Genomic DNA, 27,267 nt, shown 5'->3' on the forward strand with positions numbered 1-27,267 from the left:
GGGGCGCCGGGGAAGGGGAGGAGACGGCGGCGGCGGGGCGGGCAGGAGGCGCGGCGGGCAGGTGAGGGAGGGAGGGAGAGAGAGAGGAAGGAAGGAAGGGATGGATGGATGGATGGATGGATGGATGGATCCCCCCGGGCCGGCCGCCCCGCCGCCGCTCGCCTGCTCCGCTTTGTTCCGCCGCGGCGGCTTCTCCTCCCGCTGCCGCCGCAGCCGCGGGACGCGTAACATGTGCCTGGGGAGGGCGGGCGGCTGCCCGGGGTGGCACTTTCGGCGGGGCGGGGAGCGCGGCGGCCGGGCCCCTCCGCCCCCGGCCCCGCGGAGGAGCGGGGCTGTCAGATCCAGCCCATCTGCCGCGATCGCAATCGGTCGCAAGTGAATGGCTCCGGCAAATCTGCGGCGGCAGCAGGGGCTCGCCGCGGCGGGGGGGTGGCGGAGGCCGGGCCATTGTCTGCGGCGGCCCCCGGGTGCCCCCGGGCTGGGGGGCCGGGCGGGGGCTGCCCGGGGCCGGGGTGTCCGGGAGCCTCCGCTTGGCCGCACCGCGGCCGGGCAGCGCTGCCTCTCCGGCGGGGCCGCTGCCCGCGGGCTTGCACACCATGGGGAAAGCCCTCCTTCCGCACGGCCCGAGTGGAATGCTCGGCTCGAGCTGATGCCGTCCCAGCTATCCTGGAAAGTTTGGAGACAGGGCACGCGGCGTGGCGGAGCCGCCGGGATGAGCGGGATGCGCCAAGGGACAGCGGCTGTGCCCATAGGGCTGTGTGTGACACACAGGTGAAAGAGTTCTGACGGATGGAGACTCACAGGCATGCACGGCACGCTTTTACACATCGTAGCATCTGAAAAGCCAGTTCCAAAAGAATCGCTAAAAGCTTTGGCATCTGTTAATCCAAAAATAGCGAGTAACATTTTTTCTTGGTTAGAAGAAAATCTAACTGGTATGTGAGCCATTTGTAGATGCATGGTGTGTGTAAGAGAACCTAAGATGTGGTACATGTGAGAGAACCTAAGTGAATAGTGAGCAAGAGTTCGGCAGGATTTCCCAGTTTAATGAGAGAAAGTGAGAGATCATGGAAACAGGGCGAGAAAAATTGGCATAATGCAAATGAGAGGCAGTGGGTGCTCTGGAGTGAAGAGACTGCAGGAACCAGGGTGCAAAGTAAATCCTCATCTATGGTGCTGAGAAAAGAAGCAAAAGGTAGAGCTCTATCTGTGAATCAAAGAAAAGTATTGGAGAAGCAGAACTTCAAAAATGAAGGTGGCAGGAGTTTTTCTGGATTTTGAATTTGGAGGTTTCTTAGCAGAGGAGCTCAGAAGAACAAATCATTGGATAATGCTCAGATTTTACTTAACAGATTAGCTGTGACTGAAGACAGTGCAGTAAGTTGCAGAAGGAATCTCTTCTTGTGGTGATACAGAAAACAGTCTTTGCAGCTAAGTGTGTTGCTGTGGTGTCTTGAGTAAATCCATAGCCAGATCTGTTAATGCAGGTTTTCTTCCACGTTGTCATTTCCTTTTTCCACTGTGGAATGAGAACCTCCAAAATTACTTGAATCTGTCAAACTTGCAAGTTTGTCCTTTCCAGGACACAGGCACCTTGCTCTCTCCTAATGAGACACAATTGTTCATTTTCTGAGGGCTGATCTAGGGTCCTGGGCTAGTCAAAGATCTTGGGCTGAATTAACTGTGATGGGGTGAAGCACTGTGAATCACAGTAGGTGATACAGTGATGTTCCTAAATACTGCAAAACTCTGTGACAGAAAGCTGCAAAGCAGAATGGGACAGGAACTAAGCATCATGGCAGACAAGAGGTCCTCTCCAAATCCAGTAGAATTTGGGGTCTCCAAAGAGATTGCTATTCTCCATTCAAATATGATTTTATAATTTAAACCATGATCCTGTCTGCTGATGTATTTTAACTTCTTTGTAGTGTCAGAAAACACCTTGAGCAACTCTTGTAAGAGCCAGTTTGCCTACTGAGTAGAAGATATGTTAATTTTATGTTTAAATAGAAAAAAAATCCCAATAAAATGTAATCACACTACAATGCCTGTTGCTTGAATAGACAACCTAAACCTCCTATCCCTACTCTTTTTTAATTAAGTGATTGAGACTGCAAATACAGTGTAGTTTTTGAGACCTGGCTAACATATGAGTGGCTGCACTGGATCTGTCCAGAAAGTCTGTGTAATTCAGTGTCATTTCTCTGGCAAACCCCAAATATCCAGGGGAAGATCCACCACTTCACCTTGCTCCAACCCCTTGGGAGCTCAGGGATCTCCCGACCAAGCTTTCCCTCTGTGTGTTCAGTACATCCCTTCCATGGCTGTCCAGCCCCTAACTGAACCCACATACACTTCTAAAATCCATGGTACCATGCTGCATCTGCAGATGCTCTGATCCTTGTGAAAAGTCTTCCTTTCATTTGTTTTTCAATGTGCTGCCTGTTTTCATCATAATCATAGTACCTTCCTAGGTGTGGTACTGCAAATCTTAAAATATTATCCTGGTTAGGGTCAAGTCTTTCTATGAAGTCTGTGAATTATTGCATACAAAGATTCTATTTGAAGACCACATTTATCTTTTCATGATTCTCCTTTCCTGAATTCCTAGTGAAAACATGGAGTGGTTTCAGCAAATCTGCTGGATTAACAGCAGCTAAAGGGATAAAAAAAAATTAAAAATATTGCCAGTTTGTTAATTATTTTCAGGCCTAAGCTTACATTCATTGAAATCAAAAGTGACAGACTTGGTCTCTTACTCTGTAACTGGAAGTGATTTAGAGTTGAAAAGAACCAACATTTATCTACAACTTAAAGCTATAATTACAACTTGAAATTGTTTTTATGCATATCAAGCTGCACTGTATCTGACTACTGAGATACTGTTCTTCTATGTCTCTTCAAGATTAGTACTATCTCAGTTTCATACACAGCAACAAGTATATGTTCCAAATCATTATTTCTTGTCCCTAGGCTTGCACAATTTTGTCTAGCATAGGCATTTACAAGATAATACACCAGTCTTTAAACAAAATTCATGACTGCTGAGATACTGTTCTATGTCTCTTCAAGATTAGTAGTATCTCAGTTTCATACACAGCAAGTATATGTTCCAAATCATTATTTCTTGTCCCTAGGCTTGCACAATTTTGTCTAGCATAGGCATTTACAAGATAATACACCAGTCTTTAAACAAAATTCATGACTTGGCTCACCGTTGCATCTGAGAGATACAAAAAACTGCAGTACTCATACTTCAAAACACTAAAATTAAGTAGATGATATCATTAGCTCAATACATTGCTGCTAGCCATAGTTTCAAATTAACCATCCTAATAACTGGCATGGGCAAATGCACGATTTGGGGATTTTTTTTTTTTTTCATTTTCTCAAGAGACCAAGCTACTATTGGAGGGACAGATACTTCCTAAAATGATTTCTGGTTCTCATCTGGCATAATGTGCATGTATGTGGAGGTGATAACACCTCTGCTCACTGCTGCATTCTGCAGCTCTTCCAAATGGGAGAGACCCAGGAAACAACAGGAATATTGGCAGGTTGGAAGTGACATATTTTCACAGTAGTCAATAATGCCAAAAGAACCTTTAAGACAGTCTCTGCTTCACAGAGAAACTTCATACTCAAAAACCTGGCAGGGGGAAGAAACCCCCCAAAATGCAGTTATTAAACTTCACTCACTTCTTGTCCTTCTATTAATAGTTATATATTTGCTTACACAGGACTGAGGCTGTGTACGGGTGATGTAATACCAGCTTTTCAGATGTTCTACCACAAGGTTACACCAGTGGTGTTCTGGGGCTCTGTTAAACATGAGCAGGGTAGAAATCATGTGAACTGACGTCATTAATGGAAACAGTTGCTCTTTCAGCCTGACACAGGACACTGTTCAGTGAGACCTGGGGCAGTGCTGCCCTTTTGAGGACTTCAATGCAGCTCTGGGGACCATTGCCTGCACGCCCGGGAAAACTGCCAGGCCAGGCTCTTGCACAAAAAGCTGTGCAACAGGAGTGACAGGGACACTCAAGGAGTGCCCTGTGCTGGCAGGAAAAATCAGTCACTGGAGGAGAGGTGGCAGAACAAACTGCTCCCCAATAACCATGCTGGAATTTCCCAGTGCAGCAGAGCTACAGGAAGGCAGGCAGTTTGCCTCATGCTGATGTGTGTTAGCATCAGCTCCTGCTGCTAATGGGGACATTCAAACCAAAAAGGATTCCATAAAAGTTTTCTCTGGATCTCAGTGAAATTAGAATTTAGAGTCTTTTTGGGAATTCTGATTATCTTTTGTATTGGCTGAATGGTCAAGTGCTGCCACTTGCACATTTCCACATTGCAGAACAGAAGTGAAGTCATGACTTTACTGTCACAGCAAGGACACAGCATTTGGCCATTTTTTTCAAAAATTTACAACTGTTATTAAAGGAAATGAGAGGAATTGAGAGTGTTTACAACCTCTGGTGTGTTTTTGGACCAATTTCTCCCAGGGCACTTCAGGAAGATAGATACTTCCTTGGCATTTGAAGTCTCCCAGTCATGAGGAGTGGAAGATCATAAACCTTCAGGAAGTAGGAACTACAACACACATACTTATGACTTTCAAAAGGGCTTCAGAGGCTTTTGGCTTGCCTGGCAGAGGACTAAGGATCTACTGAATGAAGAACAAGAATGAATTTATTACAGCACTATCAAGAACTGAACTGGGAAGAATTTGTAAGGTAGTACCAAACTTCCTCAGTACAGGGCAGTAGGAGCACATGCTGATTCTGGCAGGGTGTGGAAGCAGACCAGCTTCTCCCTCTGCTGTCTTTAAAGGTGCTACATAAATGACAGCAAACTGAATAACCTGCAAAAGCTGGCATCTCCTTACTGCAAAGCATTTGGTGGAGCTCAGTCTGGGGTTTTTATTTTTTGTTTATTTGAGTTATACTTTCTGAATTCTGCTTAGCTAATCAGGTGGTAATAAAATTAAGAGCCCTGCATTTTGCAAGCTTTTATTAAATTTTGAAAATCTCAGGGGAGTATCTACATAAGCAAGAGTTAGCAATTTGTGAGCTATGCAGATTTAAGTAAGAAAAAACTATGTTCATGTCTTTAATATGTGATGAATGGTGCTTTATATTTGAAACCTTGTCCCCAGTGGAACCTATTACAATAATGTTTATACAGGTTTATGCTATAAATGCATGATATTTTCCCTACAGCAGAATATGTTGGAATTTACTCCTGATTTTTAAAAAAGTGTGAATGGGTACATCCCAGAATCTGGATTGCTATAGGCACAATTATGCCCTTTTATTAACAAATTAAGCAATGAAAAATATAATTTTTAACATAAAAAAGACTTTGTACAGCAGGCAGAATTGATAGAAAATGCACCCTGAATCTCTTGCTCCACATGGGAATTGGAAAACAGCCAAGTCCTACAGAATTCAGGGAAACTGGATCTTCAAGTGCCAGTGTCACACAAAGCCTGGACAGAGGTGCTGACTGTCATGGAAAAAAGCAGGAAGATGACAGTGATGGATAGCACACAATTAAATAGCAGGAAGAAGTGGTGTCACAGCAGTATTTTGGCTGCACAGGTGTCCTGCTTTCAATTCAAGCAATATTTGTCTTGTAACAGGCCCATCCACATGACACAGGGTCTACATCCAAGGTTTTCTCGATGTGAAAAACCCAACGGTTTCTTCAGCACAGAAACATCCATGTGCTTTAAAATTAGCTGCCTGAAGAGAACAGGACAGAGCCCTTCTCTTCTGCTCCCTTGCCACTGCCAAGCCCCTCAGAGAGGACATAATTTACTTTATGCTGTGGAGTGGCAAGGGCCGAGGACAGGAGCTGGAGAGGAGACATCCAAAGAAAAGTCACCTCTTCCACACCTCATCATGTATTAACACAAGAAAACCCTCTCCCATCACACAGCATGGGATAAGGTTGCCACCAAGTGTGTTTTAGACCACAGAGTTTTTTAAAGATTCAAGCAGGGATGTTGGAACTTCATCCCTCAGCCTGAACAGCACACAGTGCTATGACTGAACACAGCAAAAGTCTGGCTTACACATGGATCTCTTGTAAAAGCTCCATTAATTTTCTTTGTTAAAAGGGAATTATAATATTTCTTTTTGCATCCTTGGGGCTGAAGAGGTGAAAACCATTTCACACTTTGTGTGGAACAATGAAGCCCTGTTCTCACTTGAGGTCTTAAACTCTTGCTTTAATATAATTTGGGGAGGAAAAAAAGGTTGAGCATTAAAAAATAAAATAGGAATGCTTAACTTGGTTATTTAACTTCTCTTTCACAAGTGAAACTCTTTTACAAGGAAAGGTGCTAACCTGACTTGCATAACTTCATATGCAATTTCTCCTTGACCTTTTCTACACCTGCCATCAGCAGTGCCATATTTGTATACTTATCAGTGAAACAGATCAGTAAGGTACCATTCCTTTAAAAATAGCAAATTCATGAATTTTCTTTTTCTATCTTAAACCCACCATGCCATCTAAAACCCTATCTCATAGCCTGTGACTGTGCAGTACTCATTTCTATAATACATTTTGACACCCTGGTTTTATAAGGGCCAGAATTCTCAGTTGTTGCCTCGATGTAAATCTATAGGTTTTCCTCTGCCAAATAGGAGCCAGGGATCTGTGTAAAGATAAGTTGTGCAGTCTTAGAGAAGACTTCAGGGAAATGCCACTATTACTCATTGAAATTATTCTTTGCTCTGTGAATAAAGCCAATAACATAATTGGGATTATCTGAAGAGTGAAATATGATCCAATTTGACTAAGCGTGGCTGTGTGCAGACATTAGTGGAAGAGTAAATTCAGTACCAAATAATAAAACGAGAGTACAGCCAGTTTCCTTTTGGAAACGTTTGATTTCTAAAGAAGAGCGAGGTAACCTCAGAGCACCAACAGCCAATAATTGCATATTCCTTTCTTTGGCTCCGTCTGTGGGTGTGATCTCGGTTACTCCTCTGGCTGCTGGGTCAGGAGCAGCAGCCCTGAGGTTTCCCTGCAGGGCTGGGCTGGGGTCATTGCTGTTCCCCCATGCAGTGCTGCAGCAGTTGTGCAGCGCCCGGTGCTGCTACCTGGGCCAGGCTGCACTGCAGGGGACAGACAAAGTCCTGCCACTTGCACTTAGCGTCAGACAAAACCACTTCAAAGCAGATTTTTTTCTTCCCCTACCCCTAAATAGCCACTGCAGTAATATGTATATCTGCATACACAAAAGTGTTTGTTCTTCGGAAAAATCTTAAACAAATGCAGAACCATGCCAGGATTATACATTTCATTTCCCAGCATACAAATGAGGAACTAATTTAGTCCGGGCTGTTCATGCATTTTGCTTTTAACAAACATCCATATGCCAAATAGACCTTCCAAATACTTCCCTGCTGGAGTTTTTTTTCCTTTCAACTTGGTAGGGAACATTTGTGATCCTTATTCTACCAAATATATCTAAAGAATATATTTTGCTCAAGGCCTTCTATTTTATAATTTAAGAGAAGCAAAATCAATTCATGGCTCTGGCAGTCTCACTATTATGACAAGTATACATCTGTGCAAAACTACCCCAATCCCTAATTAATTACAGAATGTTATTAACATTTTATAATTTAGCATTGGTTAATTTATTTAATTTTATAAACACACCCATATGAAGTTACTTTTTATGGACCACTTTTTCATCTTTTGCATGCAGTTCTGAAATCTGGGTAGTTTAGCATAGATACAGAGATGTTTGCTTGTATCAAAATTATTTTCTGTTCAGATGGTTCTGAGTCCTTTATGTAATGACTTCAATACTGAGGCTTGACACTTCACTCCTGACTCATGCAGCACTGATGAGCAGTGTTAATGGGAGTTCTTTCCAATTAGAGGAAACAGGCTGAGAGTCATGTTCTTTAAAATTAATATTTTTATGAATATATAATGCCAATCATATTTCTCATTTACCAGGGCACATCAAGTTGAGTTTAATTTTAAGTCAGCTTAGTAAATACTTCACAAAAATATGCCTTGTTGGAGTTAAAATGGCTCATTACTGAAAGAGATTTATTTATTGATCTGGTAAAGAGCTGCACATAAAATTGCTATCAGCTTTAATCAGATGAGGACAATTATTTTATATGACTAATTAGTGGAACTAATAAAAAATCTGAGCAGGTATAAACTTCTGTGAAGCATTTATATTTGTTTGCAAGACAGTGATCAGTCTTGATTTAAACATTGAGATAAATCCTCAAATAACCAGTTTCCACTGCAACTTCAACAAGAGTTCTAGCAGCTAGCCAGCCTTTCCCTGTGCTTACACATTCAGTATTTATAGTGGATTTACGTAGTCCATCAGGTTCATTTGTAATCTTTAAACTATCCTCTCTTACTTTTCTATTACCCTATTAAAAATACAATCTAAAAGGCAAACAGTAAAAACCTTACTTTTCTCTATATTCACAGATTGCTCTCACCCAATCTGGTCCTGAAGAAACATCTTTTACAACTGTGGTGTGGCATGGACATGGTACTGGGGAGCCAGAGGAAGCAAGGGGTTCTTATTCACAGAAAACAGAATGACAGTGCTTTTTGTGGCTATAACCATATCTGCACTGCCCGCTGAACCATCCACATTTATGCTCAGCCAAAGAAAAGCACTTTTGGCCAAAAAAATTGGTAGCCTCATGTGCATATTTAAACACCAATCCTCTAGAGAAATGCTCATCTGAAGCAGTACAGTGAGGTCTGTAATACAACTTTGTAGCTTTATATGGTTTTTATCTACATTTTTGTGTGTTTTTTTCACATATGAGGTCACAAATCAGAAACCTCAGCTTTTGAGAGATGTGTATGTTACGACATTAGTTGGAAGGATCTAAATTAGTACCTGGTGACTGAATGACTCCTAATTGCCAAACTGAGTTTTACTCTACCTCATTCAAATACTAAGGAAATGAGAAGGAATCAATGTTTGCATGGGTTTTACAAGTATATCATATGCATTTAGCAGTGCTGTAGAGATGTAGGGAAATAACCCCAAGAAAACACCACCCCAGCAAACACCAAAGACTGATGAAGAGACAAGAGGCAGGCTTTAGTGGCTAATAGCACTAAACACCTTTTTCCTGGCTTTGTGTGTTGCCAAGATGGTATGACCAGACAGGTGGATCAAGAAGCAAAGTAGAAAACCTCATGCTCTTACCACACCTCACCACACCACAACAAACTCTAATCATAGACTACAAACAACACTTTTGGAAGATAATTCATTCCAAATGCAGTCTATAACCCACATTAGCATCATAGACCAGAGGCAATGTTTGTTATGAGAACTTCCAGAATGGGTTAAAATGGGAGTTTGGCCCCAAGACTGGCTGCTTACACCTTCATTCCCCTCAGGCCAAGTTCCTAAGCCCTGGCAAGAAAAATATGCTTGTGTGGAGCATGACCTTATTTAGTTGGGGTAGCACTTGATTTTTTTTTCTCAGCCTTCATTACTGTAATATCATACACAGGGATTTTCCTTTGTGTGCCATGCAATTTATTCCCCTAAGATTAGTCTTTTTCTAGTCAAGCAGTTTAAAGCTAATCACAGTTGTTATTTTAATCTGTGCTCACCATTAAGAATTCTCACTGAGCTATTTTGCTTGTTAGCAATTAAGGCTTCCCAATGGAAGTTCATGATTACAGCAAAGGCAACCTGTTTAATACTTGGCACCTCTTTAGTACACAGGCATTAAAACCAGGAGCACAGAAGCATGCTAATGCTGCTGATGAAAGCAGAGCAGACCTATTTAACAAACTCTGTTTTGAATATACAGCGTAGGAGGAATGCAATGCAATCCTCATGTGCAGTTCTGGTCCCTCCCCTCTGTGTTTTGCAGTACTGTAGTAAGGTGGGGAAGTGCTGTTTGACCTTCATTAACTTATTACATATTAGTCATATCTGAACTGCAGCATGTCCTCAGGCTTTCACCAAGGCAGACTGAAATGTTGGTCCCAGTTCCAGTAGCAGGACTAATGAAATTCCCTGGAAAGCTCTCAAGACCAGGATCTGACCTTTGCTTATTCAGGCAAGCATCCTATGCTGAATTATGACTTTTTTCTTCTGTTAAGAGAATCAGTAATTGCTGCCACTGATCGGTGTGTCAAGACTTAAAAATTATGATCTACCATCAAGTCAATTAGCAAAAACTGCAGGAGCAAATTTTTGCTTCTTATGTTGATTGTCCACGTGATTCTCCCATAAAAATTATATATTAGCTGAACTAAAGCATTAAATGACTAGGTATAAAATAACAATGCAGGGGGATTCCACTCCCCTGACCCAATTCTGTCCTTTTTAAAGCTATTTTCAGACAGGATAGGGCAGAGAAATCCAAAATAATATTTTCTTTTTTTTTTTTTTTTTTTGAAACCAATATATGAAGATGCACAACCACTACTGTACATCACCTCCAATGGTAAATGTTGGTGATTTACATTGATGGGGATCAAATTTGTCTCACATTGTTTTTTTTTTAAACCGATACATGGAGATGCACAACCACTACTGTACATCACCTCCAATGGTAAATGTTGGTGATTTACATTGATGGGGATCAAATTTGTCTCACATTGGGTAAATGTTGAGCTCCAACCTGAGAAATAGGGAAACCACTGAGAAGTCAAATATGCTATCAGTAATGTGAAAATAACTACTGTAAAATGTCCAGTATAAGAAAAGCTGTTAATAATATCTGCACCTTCACAAACTACTGAGGTACCTTCCCTCATTTTAGTCAAGTTTTGAGAACAAGGAATCTGAAGCTGGGTTAGAGGTCTGCTTTAGTGGAAAGCCATAAAACGTGACCTAACCATTGCCAGTCCTCCTGGGACAGCAATTACAGCAATAAATGTTCCACAGCAGATGCTAATGCCATGTGTAAACAGTTGTCCTCTAAACTGAAAATAAATTTTGGCCCCACATGTCTTTTAGAGTCCCATTGTACACGTGGAGATGTAAAGGAAATGTAAAATTGATATGCACACCATGGCATTGGGTTTAGTCTCCTCTGCCTTGGCCTGAGCACTATAAATCTGTGCTGGCTGTGAGTGAGGCTGGAGGAGCCAAATGGGCAGAATTTGTGTGTGTCAGATTTATGGGCTCACCCCAAGTACCATGGGGGTTATCGGTCAAAGTCAGGTTCAGCACCCACTGACCCACTGGGCTCAGATCATGGAGTCACAAATCAAGAGCATAATGAAGGCTGAGGAGAGGGCTCTGCTGATTTATTAGGACATCTGTCTGGCTGTAGACAGCCCAGCACTGCCCCTGTGTAGTGCCAGCTATTAGCATAATCCTCACCACGAATCTTCTCAGAGATTTAAAAGAGAGGAATAAAGTGTTCAAAGAAGGCTGGCTGAACCAGAAGGGTTTTTCTTGTGGTGCTCATTACCAGTCTTAACTTTTTATGCCAACACACCATAAAAATAATAATAAAAGTAAATAATGTTAAAAATAAATTGATGTTTTTGATTTTTCAAAACCACTGAATTTTCAGAGTATGTCTGTCTGTTTATAATAAAGTCTCTACCCCTGCTACTTTTCAAGGACTTTTTAATATTTTAATTTTTTATTATTAATTTATATTTAACCACAGTAGTGTAATCTGCATGTTATCACCCTCATTCTTACAAAGTTAGTCTCCTGAACTCTGTAATGTTAAATGAAAACTTCAATTTTTTGTGCCAATTATATTTGGCTGTTTTTTTAAGAAAAGGGGGAATTAAGCACAAACTTTAGGAGTTTGGCTATAATTAAGAGTCAATATCATAATGCTGTAGGCTGTAAATGCTGTGATACTACTTTATAGTAGTATAGGTCAAGAAGTTTGTGAGGTGCAGAACTAATACTGGCATGTGCAAAGTTGTTCTTTTTTTGTAAATGGGAGGCATTCACCTGAAAAAGCAGACAGATCATTATTTCTCACTTGCTCAGAACTAAGGTGAAATAGGTTTCAGTCTATGAACATTAAATTATTCCCTGAAGATACTTTTATATTTGACTGTGTTTTAAAAGACTGTCACTGTTCATATGTCTTCAGAAAAAAAAAAGTTAAATATTACATTAAAAAATTGCTGTGAATGTTGAAGGAATTTTATCAGTGCTATTATTCCATTTCCTTTGTATTAAATGTTATGTTAGATAGGATTTGAGCAGTTACCAAATTTGCTGTAGGCAGCGTAGAAACACCCACTAGCAATCCCTGCTTTGCTTAAACCAGGGTGCAGTCTGGGCAACGTGAACAGAGAAGAGATAGAAAATCCAGACTATCAAGAGCACTGCAAAATTGTAAACCTGTGTTTATTTTAGTTTAAAAACTCTCGGTTGGTCATGCTGCTATCATGGTATTTTGGCTAGATTTTGTGTACCATTCAATGAAAACACTTATATTCAAAGATATAAGACAATTTCTGAAATTCAGTCCAGTTGAAAGAATCTGAAGTAGAGTTATCATCCACTGCCTAGAAACTGTAACATGAATAAACCTGTGCATGCCCTGATTAACAAAGGCATGATTCCATTTGTGTGTGCTGCCCTGCTTATTTCATGAGCTAAGATTTGCTAGTCTGCAAAGAATTTAAAAATGGAGAAACTGAATAGCCAGTCATTCATTTGAACTCAGAAATGGAAACCATGGATTGCAGTATCCTTTCCAAAATAGCAACATAAATAAACATGTGTGGCACAATACTTGCCTCCATAAATTCCAGCGTTGTTCTTCCAGCTGAGTCACTAAATGCTCTATGTATTTGTTGGAGTCCATATATTCCTAAAAGAAAAATTATTACAATATTAGTTTTTCAATGTTCAAAGTATTTGTAAAATTTTGAGTAAAAACCAGAGTCAGTTTGTGGAGTGCACTTTGATTTTGCTCCCAGTTATCCCATGTACATCGGGTGTACACAGTGATGTAAAAATCTAGATTAAATTCACATGTGGATTCATATTACATGAACAGGGCAGTAGCCGAATGCACTGCACACTTCAGAGATTATTTCAGGGGAAGACAAGAGGCACTGAGGATACACAAGCAGCACAAACAAATTAGTGTACATATACATTCATATCCATATTCCAAGCCCAGAATAATCTTCCTGTGATCCAGACTGAAAAATAACTGCCCAGCAGTGCAGTCATTGGTTTTGGTGCACATTTTGTTTACTTTAGATATTAATCAAAGTGAACTGAATATTAGACTCAAATATTTATTTTAGGGACAGTATGAAAAATACTATAGCATGTACCCTATTTGAAAATGAAGCTATAACTCAGCCCCTATATTATTTTCCAGTCCAGCTTTTGCAGATGCAATAACTTGAAATATCAGCTCTATGAAAGCTCCTGTACTTGTGTCTAGACAGAACTTCTGATAAATAATCTTGACCAGATGAAAAATTTGGATTTTTTCCTATTGAAGCTTATTCTTTAACTCAATGCAAAGAGATGATGTTTATTCTCAGCAGAGAAATCTGTCAGTAATAGAAACACACCACCTTATTTCCAGGAGGAAGGCAACATCAGTGTTATTTATATCAAATATTTCAGAATGATGCCACAGAATAACGTGATATAATATGATATATTTGGATGACAGCAGTACCAACACAGTCACATTACTATTATTCTGAAAGTCTATCAGTAATAATATAACTGTCCTGAAATATCTCACCAAAGCAAAAATATGTCTTAAACCTCATACTTGAGGAAATTGCAAGTATTGGAGTAAAGAATCCATCTTCACTTTCTGGAGACAAAAGCTCCATTTTTTATAGCTCCACTGTTTCACCTTTGGATTCATCACAGAACCACTTTGTGAGGTTCCTATTTGTATTAGAAGTTGTCTCTTTACTATTATTATTTCTTTTGTGTACAAATATGGATTTTTGTTGCAAAGTAGTTGGTTCTCCTAAGCCATTTATCTTCATGACCACGCATATGAGACAGCCAGTACAGGGACTGTACATCATTGTGTCTCCTCAAGGTGAAGATAAATGTTAGCTGATTTTAATGATCATAATTTATATATAAATGTACATTTTTATTTTGCAGGACGGAAATTGTTCCAAGTGATTCTATGTTTCTGTCCACAGTAATCATTTTCTTGTTCAGAGATAGAGAGAGGGAGAGAGGGAGGGAGAATGGTCCTGCAAAGGCACAAAGAAAGATCCCTGGCACAGCCAGGAAGCAAGAGTAGGACTCAGCTCCCAAGGAGCCTCTGCAAAAAGCATCTCAACCATATCCTGTTCAAACTGCATGGCTTGAAAAACTTTGGGTATTGTAAAATTTTCCATTAAACTCTGTGGTTGCCCCAAGTTTAAATTCCATTCTAACTGCTGTAAATAGAAGCATCACATAGCTGTTTCTCTCAGAACACATTAAATCATGGAAATCCTGAGAAACACCATGGACTTCAATGGCAATTAAGCAGGAAGCTTCTTCTAAGCTAATTCTAGTGAAATCATTCTGCAATACACATATATTAGAGTTCAAAAAATATATACTGTACAAATATATAATGATGATTAATTGCAGTACCAAGTTCTTTAAAACAAGTTGCCTATTTTAGTTTATATTTTTTACTACAATGAATCTGGCATAAATTAGTATTAATACCTTTACATCTTTTTAATGTAATATTAAACAATATTCCTGATTTATTCATCACTGCACTTTGCCCTACAGGCAAAGACAGGATCAGCAGTTTTATTTTGCATAACTTCTACCATGACAATATAAAAAAACTCAATCTGAAGCAATTTTCTTAAAAGTGTTTTTTGGAAATAAGGACAATGGGGAAAAAGAAAGACTTGTGTTTATCCTATATGATTGCTGTCTTAATGTTAAGGCTTTCCTGTGACAGATCAGAAATATTATTCTGTTTCTCTTTAAAAACCAGCAGCCTGGGAGTATGTAATCTTGTCAGTGTGCAAAAAAAAATCAGCCATGATTTGATGGTGGTTAACAGCACCTCCTTTCTGCTGGCACATTCATGTGCCAGCTGTGTCTGCAGCAAGCCATCTGCTTCAGACAAGGCCTCTGTCCCTAAGCCCAGGTTTCTGCTCTCTTCTCTTATCAACTGTCCCAATAAGACAAATTCTGCCATCCCTGGATCAGGACCCAGTGTTATCATTTTGTCGGTGTGAAGCAAATAGCAAACAGTCACTTGAGATTTAGAGCAACTTCTTGATTTAGAACAGCTTGGCACATTCAATGACAGCAGAAAATGTGAGTAAAAACCCCAAAGTAATCACAGTGGTTTATGGTTGGACTCAGTGACCTTAAAGGTCTTTTCCAACCTAAATGATTCTCTGACTTTATGTTCAACAAGACGATGTATACAGTTCATTAAAGCACTTCACAGTGCCCAATAGATCACACCTAGAGGGGAAATACAAGTATTTTGTGGCTTCCTTGGAGCTCTGTCCTATGAATGCTTGTGCCATGCAGGCTCTGAGTAGCACAGAAAATTGTGGAGTCTGAAAGATTACGTGGAGCCTTGTTTTCTGATGTAAGGATAAAAATCATTTAGGCAGACATGATGGTACTCAGATACTAATGAGACAGACCAATCAAATGGGAGAGAAAGGCTGTAAAAGCACAGGCACCCCAAGGTTTCAAAAGGGAGCTACAATTCTTCCTGCTCCTCCTAAAACAATGGACACTGAGCACCTTCAGAACAGGAGGGGGTAAAGCTGTGTAAGGGCAAGTCAGTATTTCTGAAGTGACACAGCACATTTAATCTGAAGTTGTAGACTCCAAATTATTTATGTACATTTGATACTGTTACATAGCAATTGTGCTGATGGTAGAATTGCCGTCCATGCTGTTGTCCACACCTGGACTAGACCTTAGCAGCCTGCACTGCTGGCTCTGCTTGGAGTCCCCCTCCTACCTCCAGCCATTCATCACTACTTGCAGGATTACTGAGAAGATCAAGATTTAAACAAATAAACAAAAAAATTAAATTCTTTTCAGAATAATGAGTGAAACCTGTCCTTTTTCTTCTGAATTAGTTACCTTGCAGCCATGAGAAATTCACTCTTCAATCTATCCTCCTGTGATGGCAGTGTTTTAAGGAAAAAGCCTTCTGTATGTGTTTAAATGCAGTAGAAAATCTTTCTAACAGCTGCATGTATTCTAGCATGCAGGAGGAGATGGCATACAAATGTCACATACCAGCTCATCTAATTTAGAGAGCATTAGAGAATTGCTTTACCCAGATTATTGCTGATTTAGTTGAAGCACAAGCCTAGAAATATACCTAAATATGGGGTTTTTTTTGACAGAACTAAATATCTCACTTTGCAATGCTTAATTGTTTTGCTGTTTTTTGGGGGTTTTATTTTTCTTTTCTTTGTTAGCTGTATGGCTGTCAGGAAAAAACAGGGAAGAGAAAGGAAATGAAGTGCCTCCACTGAGGCCCGGGATCCACTGCTCGGTATTTTGGTTGGTTACTTGGGTATTTGTTCTGGCATATCCCTGTTGTTGTGCTGGGCAGGGTATCAAAAATTATCCAGCGCACAGAACATTTTCCCATCCATTGTTACAGAGCAAACCCTTCAAGCAACCTTAGGCTCCCAGCACAGGAGTCTCTCACTGGAAGCTGGAGGTGATAAATTCAAGCCAAAGGAATAGCACGTAGTCCCTGCCTCTCTTAAGGAACTTGCACAGCTTGGTATCAAAGAGAGTTTAATGAGCTTAGTGAGATGTGAAAAGGATTAAGGATACCAGCAAATCACTTGATTACGTACTTAATTCAATAGGGCCACTCAGGAGCTGAAGGCTCGCCTGTGCTGCCCTGGGCAGCAGGGCCAGGGGTGGGACTGGCCTGTGGAAGAGGTTTTACAGCAGCTCCTGTAAAACCTCCAGAGAGAGGTTTTATAAGAGCCAGAGAGAAGTTTGATAAGAGGATCCATGTTTACCCCTGAAAGAATTTTCTAGCAAGGTCATTGACGTAGAAACCAAGAAAGGAAGGAGGATAAATAAGAGAAACCTGAAACTGTCTATTCGAATGAGCACTTTGTTTGTCTTTCCTGACCAATGAGTAAAGTGTAAACTTATGAGTTTTATAAGAATGTATACAAAGCATGCATGCTATAATAAAAACATGCCTTGAAGCCTTCCAACAATGGGGTGTTGCTTTGTATTGTGACCATCTCAACAGTGACACTGGCCCCTCCTGCAGCACGGACACCCCAGCTCCCCCAAACCCACACACCTCAGCCAGGCACATGGGGACACGGCCACTGTCCCCCTGCCAGCGCTCTTCTGTCCTGAGCAAGCTCCCAACAAAGTGCCTCGTGCACAACTGAGGTGCCTGAGCCATGCAGAAAACAAGAAAGAGGGACAGAGATTAGGCTAGCACTCACGTTCCTGCAGACCAGTTGTGAAGCAGGGCTGGGGGGGTAAACTTTATATTCAGCCCTGCACAGCCCAAAGCTTTCCATTTTCGCCTGGCACATCTAATTGCACTCCTGGTTTGGTTGGAACAAACTCTGTGCACACAGCCCTAGCCCACTCTTCCACAACACTTCCCCTGGATTCCCCTAATATTTGTATTTGGAAGCAGGCAGGATTCAGGCTCCTGGGCTCCACAGAGGAAAACGTTGGTCCCTGGGGAGCAGAAAAAAACTGAGTAAACAAGCACACAGACAAGTTCTTCCAAGAGTCTGGAGCCGTCCAGCCCTGGAGACAGGGAGCTCCATGGAGAGCCCGCAATCATCTGCTGCAGTTCAGGAAGTCACACTTTCTCAGGGAAAGGTTATTAGAAATCAAACAACAACAAAGCTGTCTGCAGCTAAACAGCAGACTGTTGCAATTAGGAAATGATGTTAGCAAAGCAACAAGGGGGACATCTAAGCTGTTACACTGAGTGTGGAGACATGAGTAATTTTTGAAGGCTCTTGGAAGAGTGCCCTGGGGTAAAGTTTTAAATCTAGGGAGAGTGACTTCAGAGAATATTATAACTTTTGTAAAATATTTATTTTTTGTTTTCATCCTGCTGCATAAACCTTTGATAGAAAATAGACTTTTTTCCAGCAGCCTAAGAGGACACACACACATATATATATATATATATATATATATGTATTCTTGTCTAGACAATGTTTTTCATATCCAAAAGCAATAGCAATGAGAACTGAGTGAGCTTTCTGCTGCACACTAAAAAGAAATCAGGTATTAAAAAAACCCAAACCTAAAACCCTTTAGGATTAGTATTTTTTCACTCCTTTCAATACCATTCCTGGCTAGATTACTCACTTTTGGTCCTAAGTAACAATGAAAGCTAAACCATGTGGCTTAGAGAAAATAATATCTTTTAAAACTGCCATTATTGCTGATGTAATTGTCAATATTTTATTTGTCAGGTTTATTAACAACTGGCATGAAAGTGTACATTGAGAGCCTCTGCAATGGAGCAGGAGGCTGGCAAGAGCCCTTGTGCACATTACACCATTATGGAAAAAGCAGTAATGAATATTTTAATAAATATATTGAGCAAATTTCTTAATTGTTCAAAATCACTTAAGCTTCAGTGAACAGTTCATATTACATCTCAGCTGCAGTGATTAAAACTGATTTCCCAATTCATCTGAAGCCAGTTGTTTTCATAAGAAATCAACTGGGTTTTCCTCCTGCTGCTGCTTGGCTACCACCCTATTAACCAGCACCATCCACAGACACAGCAGAGTTTAGTAAAGCCTGAAACAGCACAAGCTCATTGGCTGATAGGCAGATTCTGCACCCTGTGCTCTCTGAGGACAGGGATGCAGGGATAGCTCTCAGAGGAATGCTATCCAGATCTGCAGCTGGCACACAGAGCCCTGCTGCATTTGGGTTTTGCCAGTGTGTCCCTAAAGGAGTTCAGTCCCTGGATAACAGCGTGGGTACTCTGCCACTCAGTGACACTGATGCTGGAGCTCTTTCCCCACAGGGAAGAGAATGGGGAGAGAGAATGCTGCAGTTTTATGCTTTTTCCCATCAGCTTATAAACCTTCTGTTTTCCAGTAAGACAATTTCTAGGAGCAAATCTCCTGTCTCATGTGCAGGAGAAATGTATGGGCCAGTATTCTGCAAGAGCTCTTCCCTGGCCTAGTGGACCAGTAGACCAAAAGCTGGAAGGTGAGGAACAGATTTGGCAGGAACCACTACCCCCAGTCAGATTTCCAGGTGCTTGGCTGGTTTGGGTAGTTGCAAACAAACGAATATTTTTCCTATGCAAATAGCAGGCTATGGAAATTATGTCATTTCTGTTAAATATTAAGCAAATCATTCCAATTAGCTAAGAAGAGAAGGAAACTGGACATTGTGTCCGGCAGGAAAATCAATGCTGCTTTTAGCTGATCTTCTTCCCCTGAAAGTATAAATCAGTAAAAAAAAAAGGATGATATCATAGTGGGAAAGTTTGCACTTACATCGTCTAAGTTGTGGAGCTTGTAACTCCATGAGCAAAGTCACTGAGCAATACATCCCTACAGCATTGACACATGGATGTGCTTATTTGGATATGGAGCCAAAACAGTCTCCATAAAGGCCAAACCTCCATGGATACTCTCCTATCCCAAGGTTCTAGTGGCTGGGTAGGGCCTGACCCAGAGTGACAGAGCAGGAATTGCAGCAGATGCAGGTGATGGTGCAGAGTATGGACTGCACTCGTCAGTGCTTGTCCCAGAGGAAGAAAACCACCAAGAACCCTTTGAGCTTCTAACCTACCAAAAAAGTCAACAAAACCACTGGACCAACTAAAGTTGTCAGCAGAAAATGGGAAAAATTTGCCTTTTGGACAGGAAGAGGAATGAATATGGACAAGCAGGTTGTGTCAGAGCACTCTGGCTGTGTCTCCTGGGCAGGTTTGGGGCTGCTCTCCCATTTACTGCAGTTTATGGAAAGTTCTGGTCCTCACTGAGTATAAAATCCCTCTGTACAGGGAAATACAAAATGAACAGAGAAAGTGAAGCTTAGCATAATGCTACATGTAAGAGCTCCTGGCTGCTGAAAGTTATTGAAGACCATGTGTAAATTAAGGAGGTGTCAGAGAGATACAAATTTTTAGAGCCCAGAATTCCACGAATGAAAAGGTGACAGTGTCATTGAAGGCAACAGGAATTTGCTGTTTAGCTAAAACAGACAATTTGCTATTTAGCTAAAACAGACATCCAGAGTTTAGAAAAAAAATAGTAGGAAGATGTGCAGATTTTATGAGTTTTCTGCTACACAGTGTGTATATTTACATGAAATAATTAGCTGTAGTCTTGTTTATGTCAAATCCAATTTACATTAATAAACTTCATCCAGCAAACACTCTGATGCTGTAAGAAAATGCCCAGAAATGTTAGCAGCCTTAAAAATGCAGAGTAAACACTGGAGCATTTAATTAATCAATTCCTGACATTACCAAGTAATTACAATGTCTGAATCATTCCTTGAATGTTTTTTATGAATATAAATCAACCACAACACATGGAAGAACTGCTGGTGGGAGGCATTTGACCTACGCAGACATATGGCACTTGCACATGACTCCTACTGTCTAAAGAAGACAAGGAGTTACAACAAGGATAGAAAAACATTCATAGGATCTATTGCAGAGTTGGGAAAATTTAATTCTGAGGTTATTAGGGACGTTTGGGATTCACAGATAAAGATGCTTCATTCTCAGAATGCATCAGACTTTTAAACTCACTTGGAATAACCACTGCCATCTATTCAACCACAAATACCTCAGGACCTGAAGTTTTCTTTACCATTTTCTGTAATTGCTTTCTTATCACTTGTCCTCACATTTCTTCTGGCAGCTTCTGATGAGGAACAAGCCTATCTTCATATGGTTTCATTTCTACTAAAAACAAATAAATTCATTTCTACTAATAAACAAACAAACAGTTGATGCTCATTCTTTCAGTCATTATAAGTCAATAGCAAAAATTATAAAGTATACACTATATATAATCATAAAATGGCCTGGTTTGAAGAGTACCTTGAAGGCCATCAAGTTCTAACACCCCTGCCATGGACAGGGACATCTTTCATCACCAGGTTGCTCCAAGATCCATCCAAACTGGTCTTGGACACTTCCAGGGATGGGGCAGCCACAGCTTCTCTGAGAAACCTGTGCCAGGACCTCCTAACACCAAATCTCAACCCTCTCTCAGTTTGAATCCACTTTCCCTTGTCCTGTCACTCCATGCTCTTGTAAGAAGTCCATCTCTGTCTTTCTTGTGGGCTCCATTCCCATATATAAAATATCTCAAAGTAAGGTTAAAAATTGTTACAGGCACATCAATATGATGATGCTGAAATATGTCCAAACATCAGTGGACAAAACAAGGTGAGGAAAAGTTCTGAGGATCTCCAGATTCTGACCCCCACTCTAAGGACAAGGGTAACTTGAGCTTTAGCAAACCCCAAATTACCAGCCCTTCAGGGTTTGTATGGATGGAGAACAGAGAATCTGGAGATGAGCAGATGATGTACGGCACCACAGGCTGGGGCCTCTTTTCCAGACAGATTTCACTTGCTCTTTCCAACCACCCCTCTTTTGTCCACCTGCCACCATGCTCTGCTCTAACCACAAACACTTTCACACAGAGAAGGGAACTGGTTATAGCACATTTGAAAATTAATCTCCATGTCAACAGCTCTGTTTCCAATGTCACGTCTCTGCATATCTATAGTCAAGAAGGGATTGTCTCCGAGTTAATAATGTGGCATTGTTCAGAAAATCTCAGAAGCAGCTTCCAGCACTCCACCCCTTCCTGGTATGCTGAATTTAGTGTGACTACTTACATCCATCTATCTCATCTGCATGATACATAAACAAAAACACACAGAAAAATGAAGGAGTGTGCAAATAAATATGCTCCTTAACATTCCCTGTTCATTTTTCACTCTTTGCACAGAGAAAAAAGAAATTAATCTGAAGCTAACACAAAATTATACCTCTACATTTTCATAGTTTATTGTAAACAAAGCAGGAGCTGTGCTCATAGGGAGCTTTGTGAACTCTGCCTGAAACACATTTATTGTCACTACCAGGACTTGCATCAGGTTCAGGTTTGGGTATTGACTGATTGTAGGACACAACTGAGTCTAGGCATGGATCAGTTGTAAACTGCTGCCCAAATCACACTTTTTCTTCAACGCTTCAAGTCCAACTCATGGACTTATTTCCACAAGATATCCAAGAAAATAAAAGCATGCATTAAATGTAACAGGACTGGCCCTGCTAGCAGGTATTTGAAGGTAGGAAAATTTTTAAAAAACACATCTGCATTCAATTTATTTTCTTGTATATAACTATTCAGTTCCATATGGGAGGAAGGTGGACTGTTCTGCAAAGCAGATTTCTCGTGAGGAGCTCACAGTCCCCGTGCAGGACAGGCAGGCAGCACAATGGGACCTGACTTTCTGGGTCAGGGGATTAATCATAAGAAGTTTGGCATTTCCTAAGTGGTATGTAGGCTAGACAGCATCATGTGATCCTGGCTGGAGATAAACTTTTAGTGTATCAGGGATTTAGTGAAAGTGGATTTAGTGGAAGGAAAATGTTTCGCTTTAATGGTAAGCTATACGCAGAGGGTTCAGTAAAGTCCCAGAAAGGAAAAAAGAACTGGAACATTTGTGTCAGCAAACAGCACACAGGCATTCACTTATGTTGTGTAGGCCTGTTAAATACCTAAGCCAAAGCAGTGCCTTTAGTTACAGACACTAATTCCAAGTCAAATCTGTGTGGAACAGAAAGCACAAAAGCACTGCAAGGACAATTTCTTGTTGGGCTGCAACTCCAGCCATGTCATTCCCACGAATGCTGTACAAACTCACAGCCATGGGTACCAGTCTGGGATGGTGGCAGTTTGCACCCCATGGGCAGACCTGTGGGCTAAGCGGGAGATGCCCAATGGCAGCAGGAGAGCTCCTGGGGTGCATTTCCTGGGGTGAATTTGGATGCCAGTTGTTGAATTTAATGTGTAGGGGTAACTGAGACTAATACAATGCCTTTCATGAAATAGGAATTGGTAGGTTTTCCCCTTAATATGCAAAGAAAAACTCCCTCTTCAAATCCTGTATACTACAGTTGTATTAATAACCATTATTATTATCTTGTGCTTTTATAAGTGATGTGATGCACTATTATGTTCTATCTCCTGAACACTTGTGACTCCATTATGCCATGCCTGGTAGATGCTAAACAAATATAATAATGCTGCTCAATTTAACAAGAATCTATTTCCTTTTCATAAAAATTAAAGTGAAACTTTAATTTCATTCAGCATTATAGAATTCTCAGGTACAATGCAGTACCAGTGAAATCAGAGCTGTAATTTACCTCCTGGTTAATGCTAATAATTTTGCTGCAATTGAATACTGCTGCACTGAATTGCAGATCCATCTCAAATGTTATATGCCTAAAGATATTAGTTATTGCAGAGCATTCTGTTTATTCAAATCAGGCTGAAACAAACACAAACTGTAGCATGAAAAGCTGGAAAATATTTGCTTAGATAAATATTCATTGTCGGCTGCTAGGCGGGATATATAGACACAATTCAGATTACATGACAGCTTTTTGTTTTACACACCATCTTGCCAGTTAGCATTCAAAAATGTAACTTTAAAAATGCCTTTAATTTTATGTGTGCTATACAAAGCGATCTACTTAGCTGTCCATTTTTCATACACATGAATCTTTAATCCACAGGAAGCTTAATAGGAATTAAAAGTGGAAATATAAGCATAAATCTTTATATTTCTGGTAATACAATCTTGTCGTTAACTGAAGCTTACTGGAAAAGTTCTTTGTGATATTTAACTGAATTACATTTTAAAGACCTTTATAATCATCAACTGGGAAATCTATGGCAACCAGTGATGAGTCCTGCTAGTCTACCCACTACTCTACTGCCAAATTTGTGATGTTTCGCAGTGTTTCTGCCTTGGGAACCAGAGGCAGGGACACAATTTCCTGCAGAAGCCTTGGCTCTCATTGTTCTGAGGCTGAGAGAGCAAATAAAAAAACCTACCACGTATCAATCCTGTACCTAAAAGCATTTTTTTCACATGAAGGTGACATCCTATTTCCAGTGTGTAAGGGTGTTATGGGCCAGCTTCAACTGGAATCATGCTGACCTTGAGGGAATTAACCAAGGCCACGTCAGTCCAAAATGATCATGGACAGGATGCTTAAAGTAATCAGATTTCACTCTCTACTGTTGATGCATGATTTTTAGAGTAATTGGACCAAAAGGTTTTCAAACACTGGTTTAAAAAATTTTCATTTGGGGACAGTAATTATTGTACACAAACACTCTGGAATGTACTGGCCTCTTGCTATTTTCTAGCGTTTGTTAAACATCTCATGTTTTTGAGTATTCAAAACTAGTGGCAATAATTGATGTACAACAGAAAGGATGAAATTCTGTGTCTGAACTGTGTAGATGCTCCATGCATGACTCACAGACAATTTATTGTATGATTTTCACAAGAGCTAATGATTCAGATTCATTTCCTAAGCCTTAGGATGTTTGCATGCATAATCTAGATCAGAAATATTGACCTCACATTAAATAAGAGGAGAAAAAACCCAAAACAACAGCTTCAAGAAACTTCAGCAGTTATGAGAGGTTCCAGCCCAGAAAATGCTTCTTTCCCTTTCAAATCTGCATCATCTACACCAACATGCCCTTCATAGCTGTTATTTTTGAAAGGGTTGATTAGTGTTGAAGGCTCTGCCTTGCCCCAGAGCTCAGGCAGGGCAGGTCTCCCAGATGCCCAGCTCCCATCAGAAGTCACAGTGGTAGGAATTTCTCATGTCTCACTCCTCACATAAAGAGAGATCCGCCAGGTAAGTGTGGTTTTCAGGTGTTACAGACATCCAGAGTAATAAAACTGAGCTGCTGCCTCCACTGGGTCATGCCCGTGTAATGCTGTGTGGCTTTGCTGTGAGAAGTGCTGAGCATCTGCAGGTCTCCTTGATGCTGCAGAATTAAACTTATTCAGGGGAGAAAAACCAATTTCAAAACTTTAGATACAGTCCTTAATCATTCATTTAAAAAGCATTTCCATAGCCATCAACTTGACAGTATCTAAATGAAAAGACTCAGAAAATCTCTTGTTTTCTAACAGGAAATGTGTTCAGGGATAGACATTTCACATGTATAGAGAAATTTACAATAATCATGTCCTGATGACAAGTCTAGAAAAGGATTTACATCTAATAGGAATGATCTAATTTATCTTTCATACAGTAATACCCAGTGGCTATTGTGAACATTTTATTATGAAGGAAATCAAAGACAACACAAGAAAATTAATGTTTTAAGGGAAAGTCGTATGGTCCATTTAACTCTTCTTTTGACTGTCCACATAATGCAATGAGTTAATTTTCTTCTTTTCATATGCTTGAATAATAGAAATAACACTTTTCATAAATCATCTACAAAAGCTTTAAGAAGAAAAGCAAGCTAGTCAGTATAAAGTTTTAAAATTACTTTTATAAAAACGGGTACTTCTGCAATTTTTCTCTTGAAGAAAAAGTCCTTAAACCGAAAACCAACCTTTCTCCTCTTGTCCTTTCCAAATTTTTTTTTTAGTTTAGACCAAACACCTCACTACACAACATTAATATCACATTTGTATGGGACTCAGTGGATATCTTGTCACAAACAAGTGTCCTACAGTCACTGCTTGGACGTGGACACAGTGGCACACCGTGACAGCAGTGCCAGAGCTCTTAGCAAGAAGGTGCCTTAACACTTCATGGTTGAAGACTTGTAGGGAAGCACCCAAAAGTTTTGCAGGTGAGCAGAGCCATTTCTCTTGTCTCACCTCCTTCCAGGTACCTTTTATGACTGAGTCTTGTAAAAGAAAACTGTTCCACCCAAAGGTTTTTGTGTAGCAGTGGTGGGATAGAGCCTCAAAGGAAAGGTCTCCATGCGTCTGGGATGTGAGCTGACATCCTGATCAGTTCTCCTGCTGTAGCCTCTCCTGATGAGGATGCTGGGGTAGGATTTCAGACAATGCTTAACCCTGCAGTGTTTACTTAAGCAAACAAATCTCAGGGCTCAGTATGGCTTGGATGTTTCAGTCCAACCACTTTTGCCTGTGTCACTCCAGTTGTTGAAAGGAGAAGCACAAATCACAAAGGAATAAAAACAACACAGCTTTGGATGGAGCATTTAAACAGCTGAAGTCCTAGATAGGCACCTGATGAGGTTTTAATGAGAATGTTCTCATTCTGCTTCCTTGGAGATTTCTGAAATGCCTGTAGACTTTTTGGTAAATTTTAAAACCTGTCTCCCCATTCCTTCCTGTGTATCCCACTGCTTTGCTTCTCATTTTCTGAGAGGAGAAGGGCAAGGGAGCCAAGCTTATAAATTCCTATCCTTGCATTCATACTGAATAAGGTGAAGAAAAATTCCCTCTGTACATATTTGAAAGACTCAATCACTTGTGTGGATAGCAGAATTCCCCCTTATATTACTTTGCATTCATGCATCACATGCCTGGGGCCAGAAGGACATGCTGAATATGAGAGTATCTGTCTAGCCACAAAGTAAATATGGTGCACAGGAGGATTAAGACAAGGCAAACGAGTCTGCTGTTTCAGACTGCAAAATTTTCAGGCTCTCTTGCAATGCCAAAAAAAGTTAAGTTCACAGAGATTATTGGACTGATCTGCATACTGGGGAAACTGAGTCACTGAACAAGTCCCATTCTGAGAGTCACTCTGGCAGGACCATGGGTGAAAACAAGACAAGCTCAGTCCTTCTGGTCCTTTAGCCTGGTTACATCCTAACCTGGTTACAGCCTAACCTGATTACATCCAAAGCATGCCAGGTGTGGTTGTGCATTACACACACACATGTACAAAACCAGCTAATTCAAAAAGTGTTTATTTAGTTCAGTTCCTGTGACTGAATCTTACAGCCATGGAACCTGGAGAGGCCCTTTCCATAAGGGAGTCACAAAATCAGCTCCACAGACATCACAGGCACAAGTGATTTTTTGCTGCTTTGGCAGATTACATTTCCTGTGCCAATATGTATCAGCTGATGAGTCTCAAACCATATTGAATTCTTTTATCTTCAAATTTTGCTGAAAAAGACCTTTAGATTATTTGTCTCCTAAAATAATCCTCCTGATTAAAGCTCTGCTTTCAAATCCAATACTTAGTTATTAATCATGGCAGAGTTTTCTGCTTTCCA

General features: G+C 40.5%; 1 protein-coding gene across 1 annotated transcript in view; it reads right to left on the reverse strand.

Moving 5' to 3' along the window:
• The window catches only part of NCKAP5 (NCK associated protein 5), a 354,576-nt gene that overhangs the window by 223,050 nt on the left and 104,259 nt on the right, over positions 1-27,267 (reverse strand). The window contains exon 3 of the mRNA XM_041406435.1: positions 12,756-12,833. Coding sequence (XP_041262369.1) covers positions 12,756-12,833 — 78 coding nt within the window. The remainder of the gene's footprint in view (positions 1-12,755; positions 12,834-27,267) is intronic.

Source organism: Onychostruthus taczanowskii, unplaced genomic scaffold (genome assembly GCF_017590055.1).
Source record: "Onychostruthus taczanowskii isolate IOZ18803 unplaced genomic scaffold, ASM1759005v1 scaffold10, whole genome shotgun sequence".
NCBI lineage: Eukaryota > Metazoa > Chordata > Aves > Passeriformes > Passeridae > Onychostruthus > Onychostruthus taczanowskii.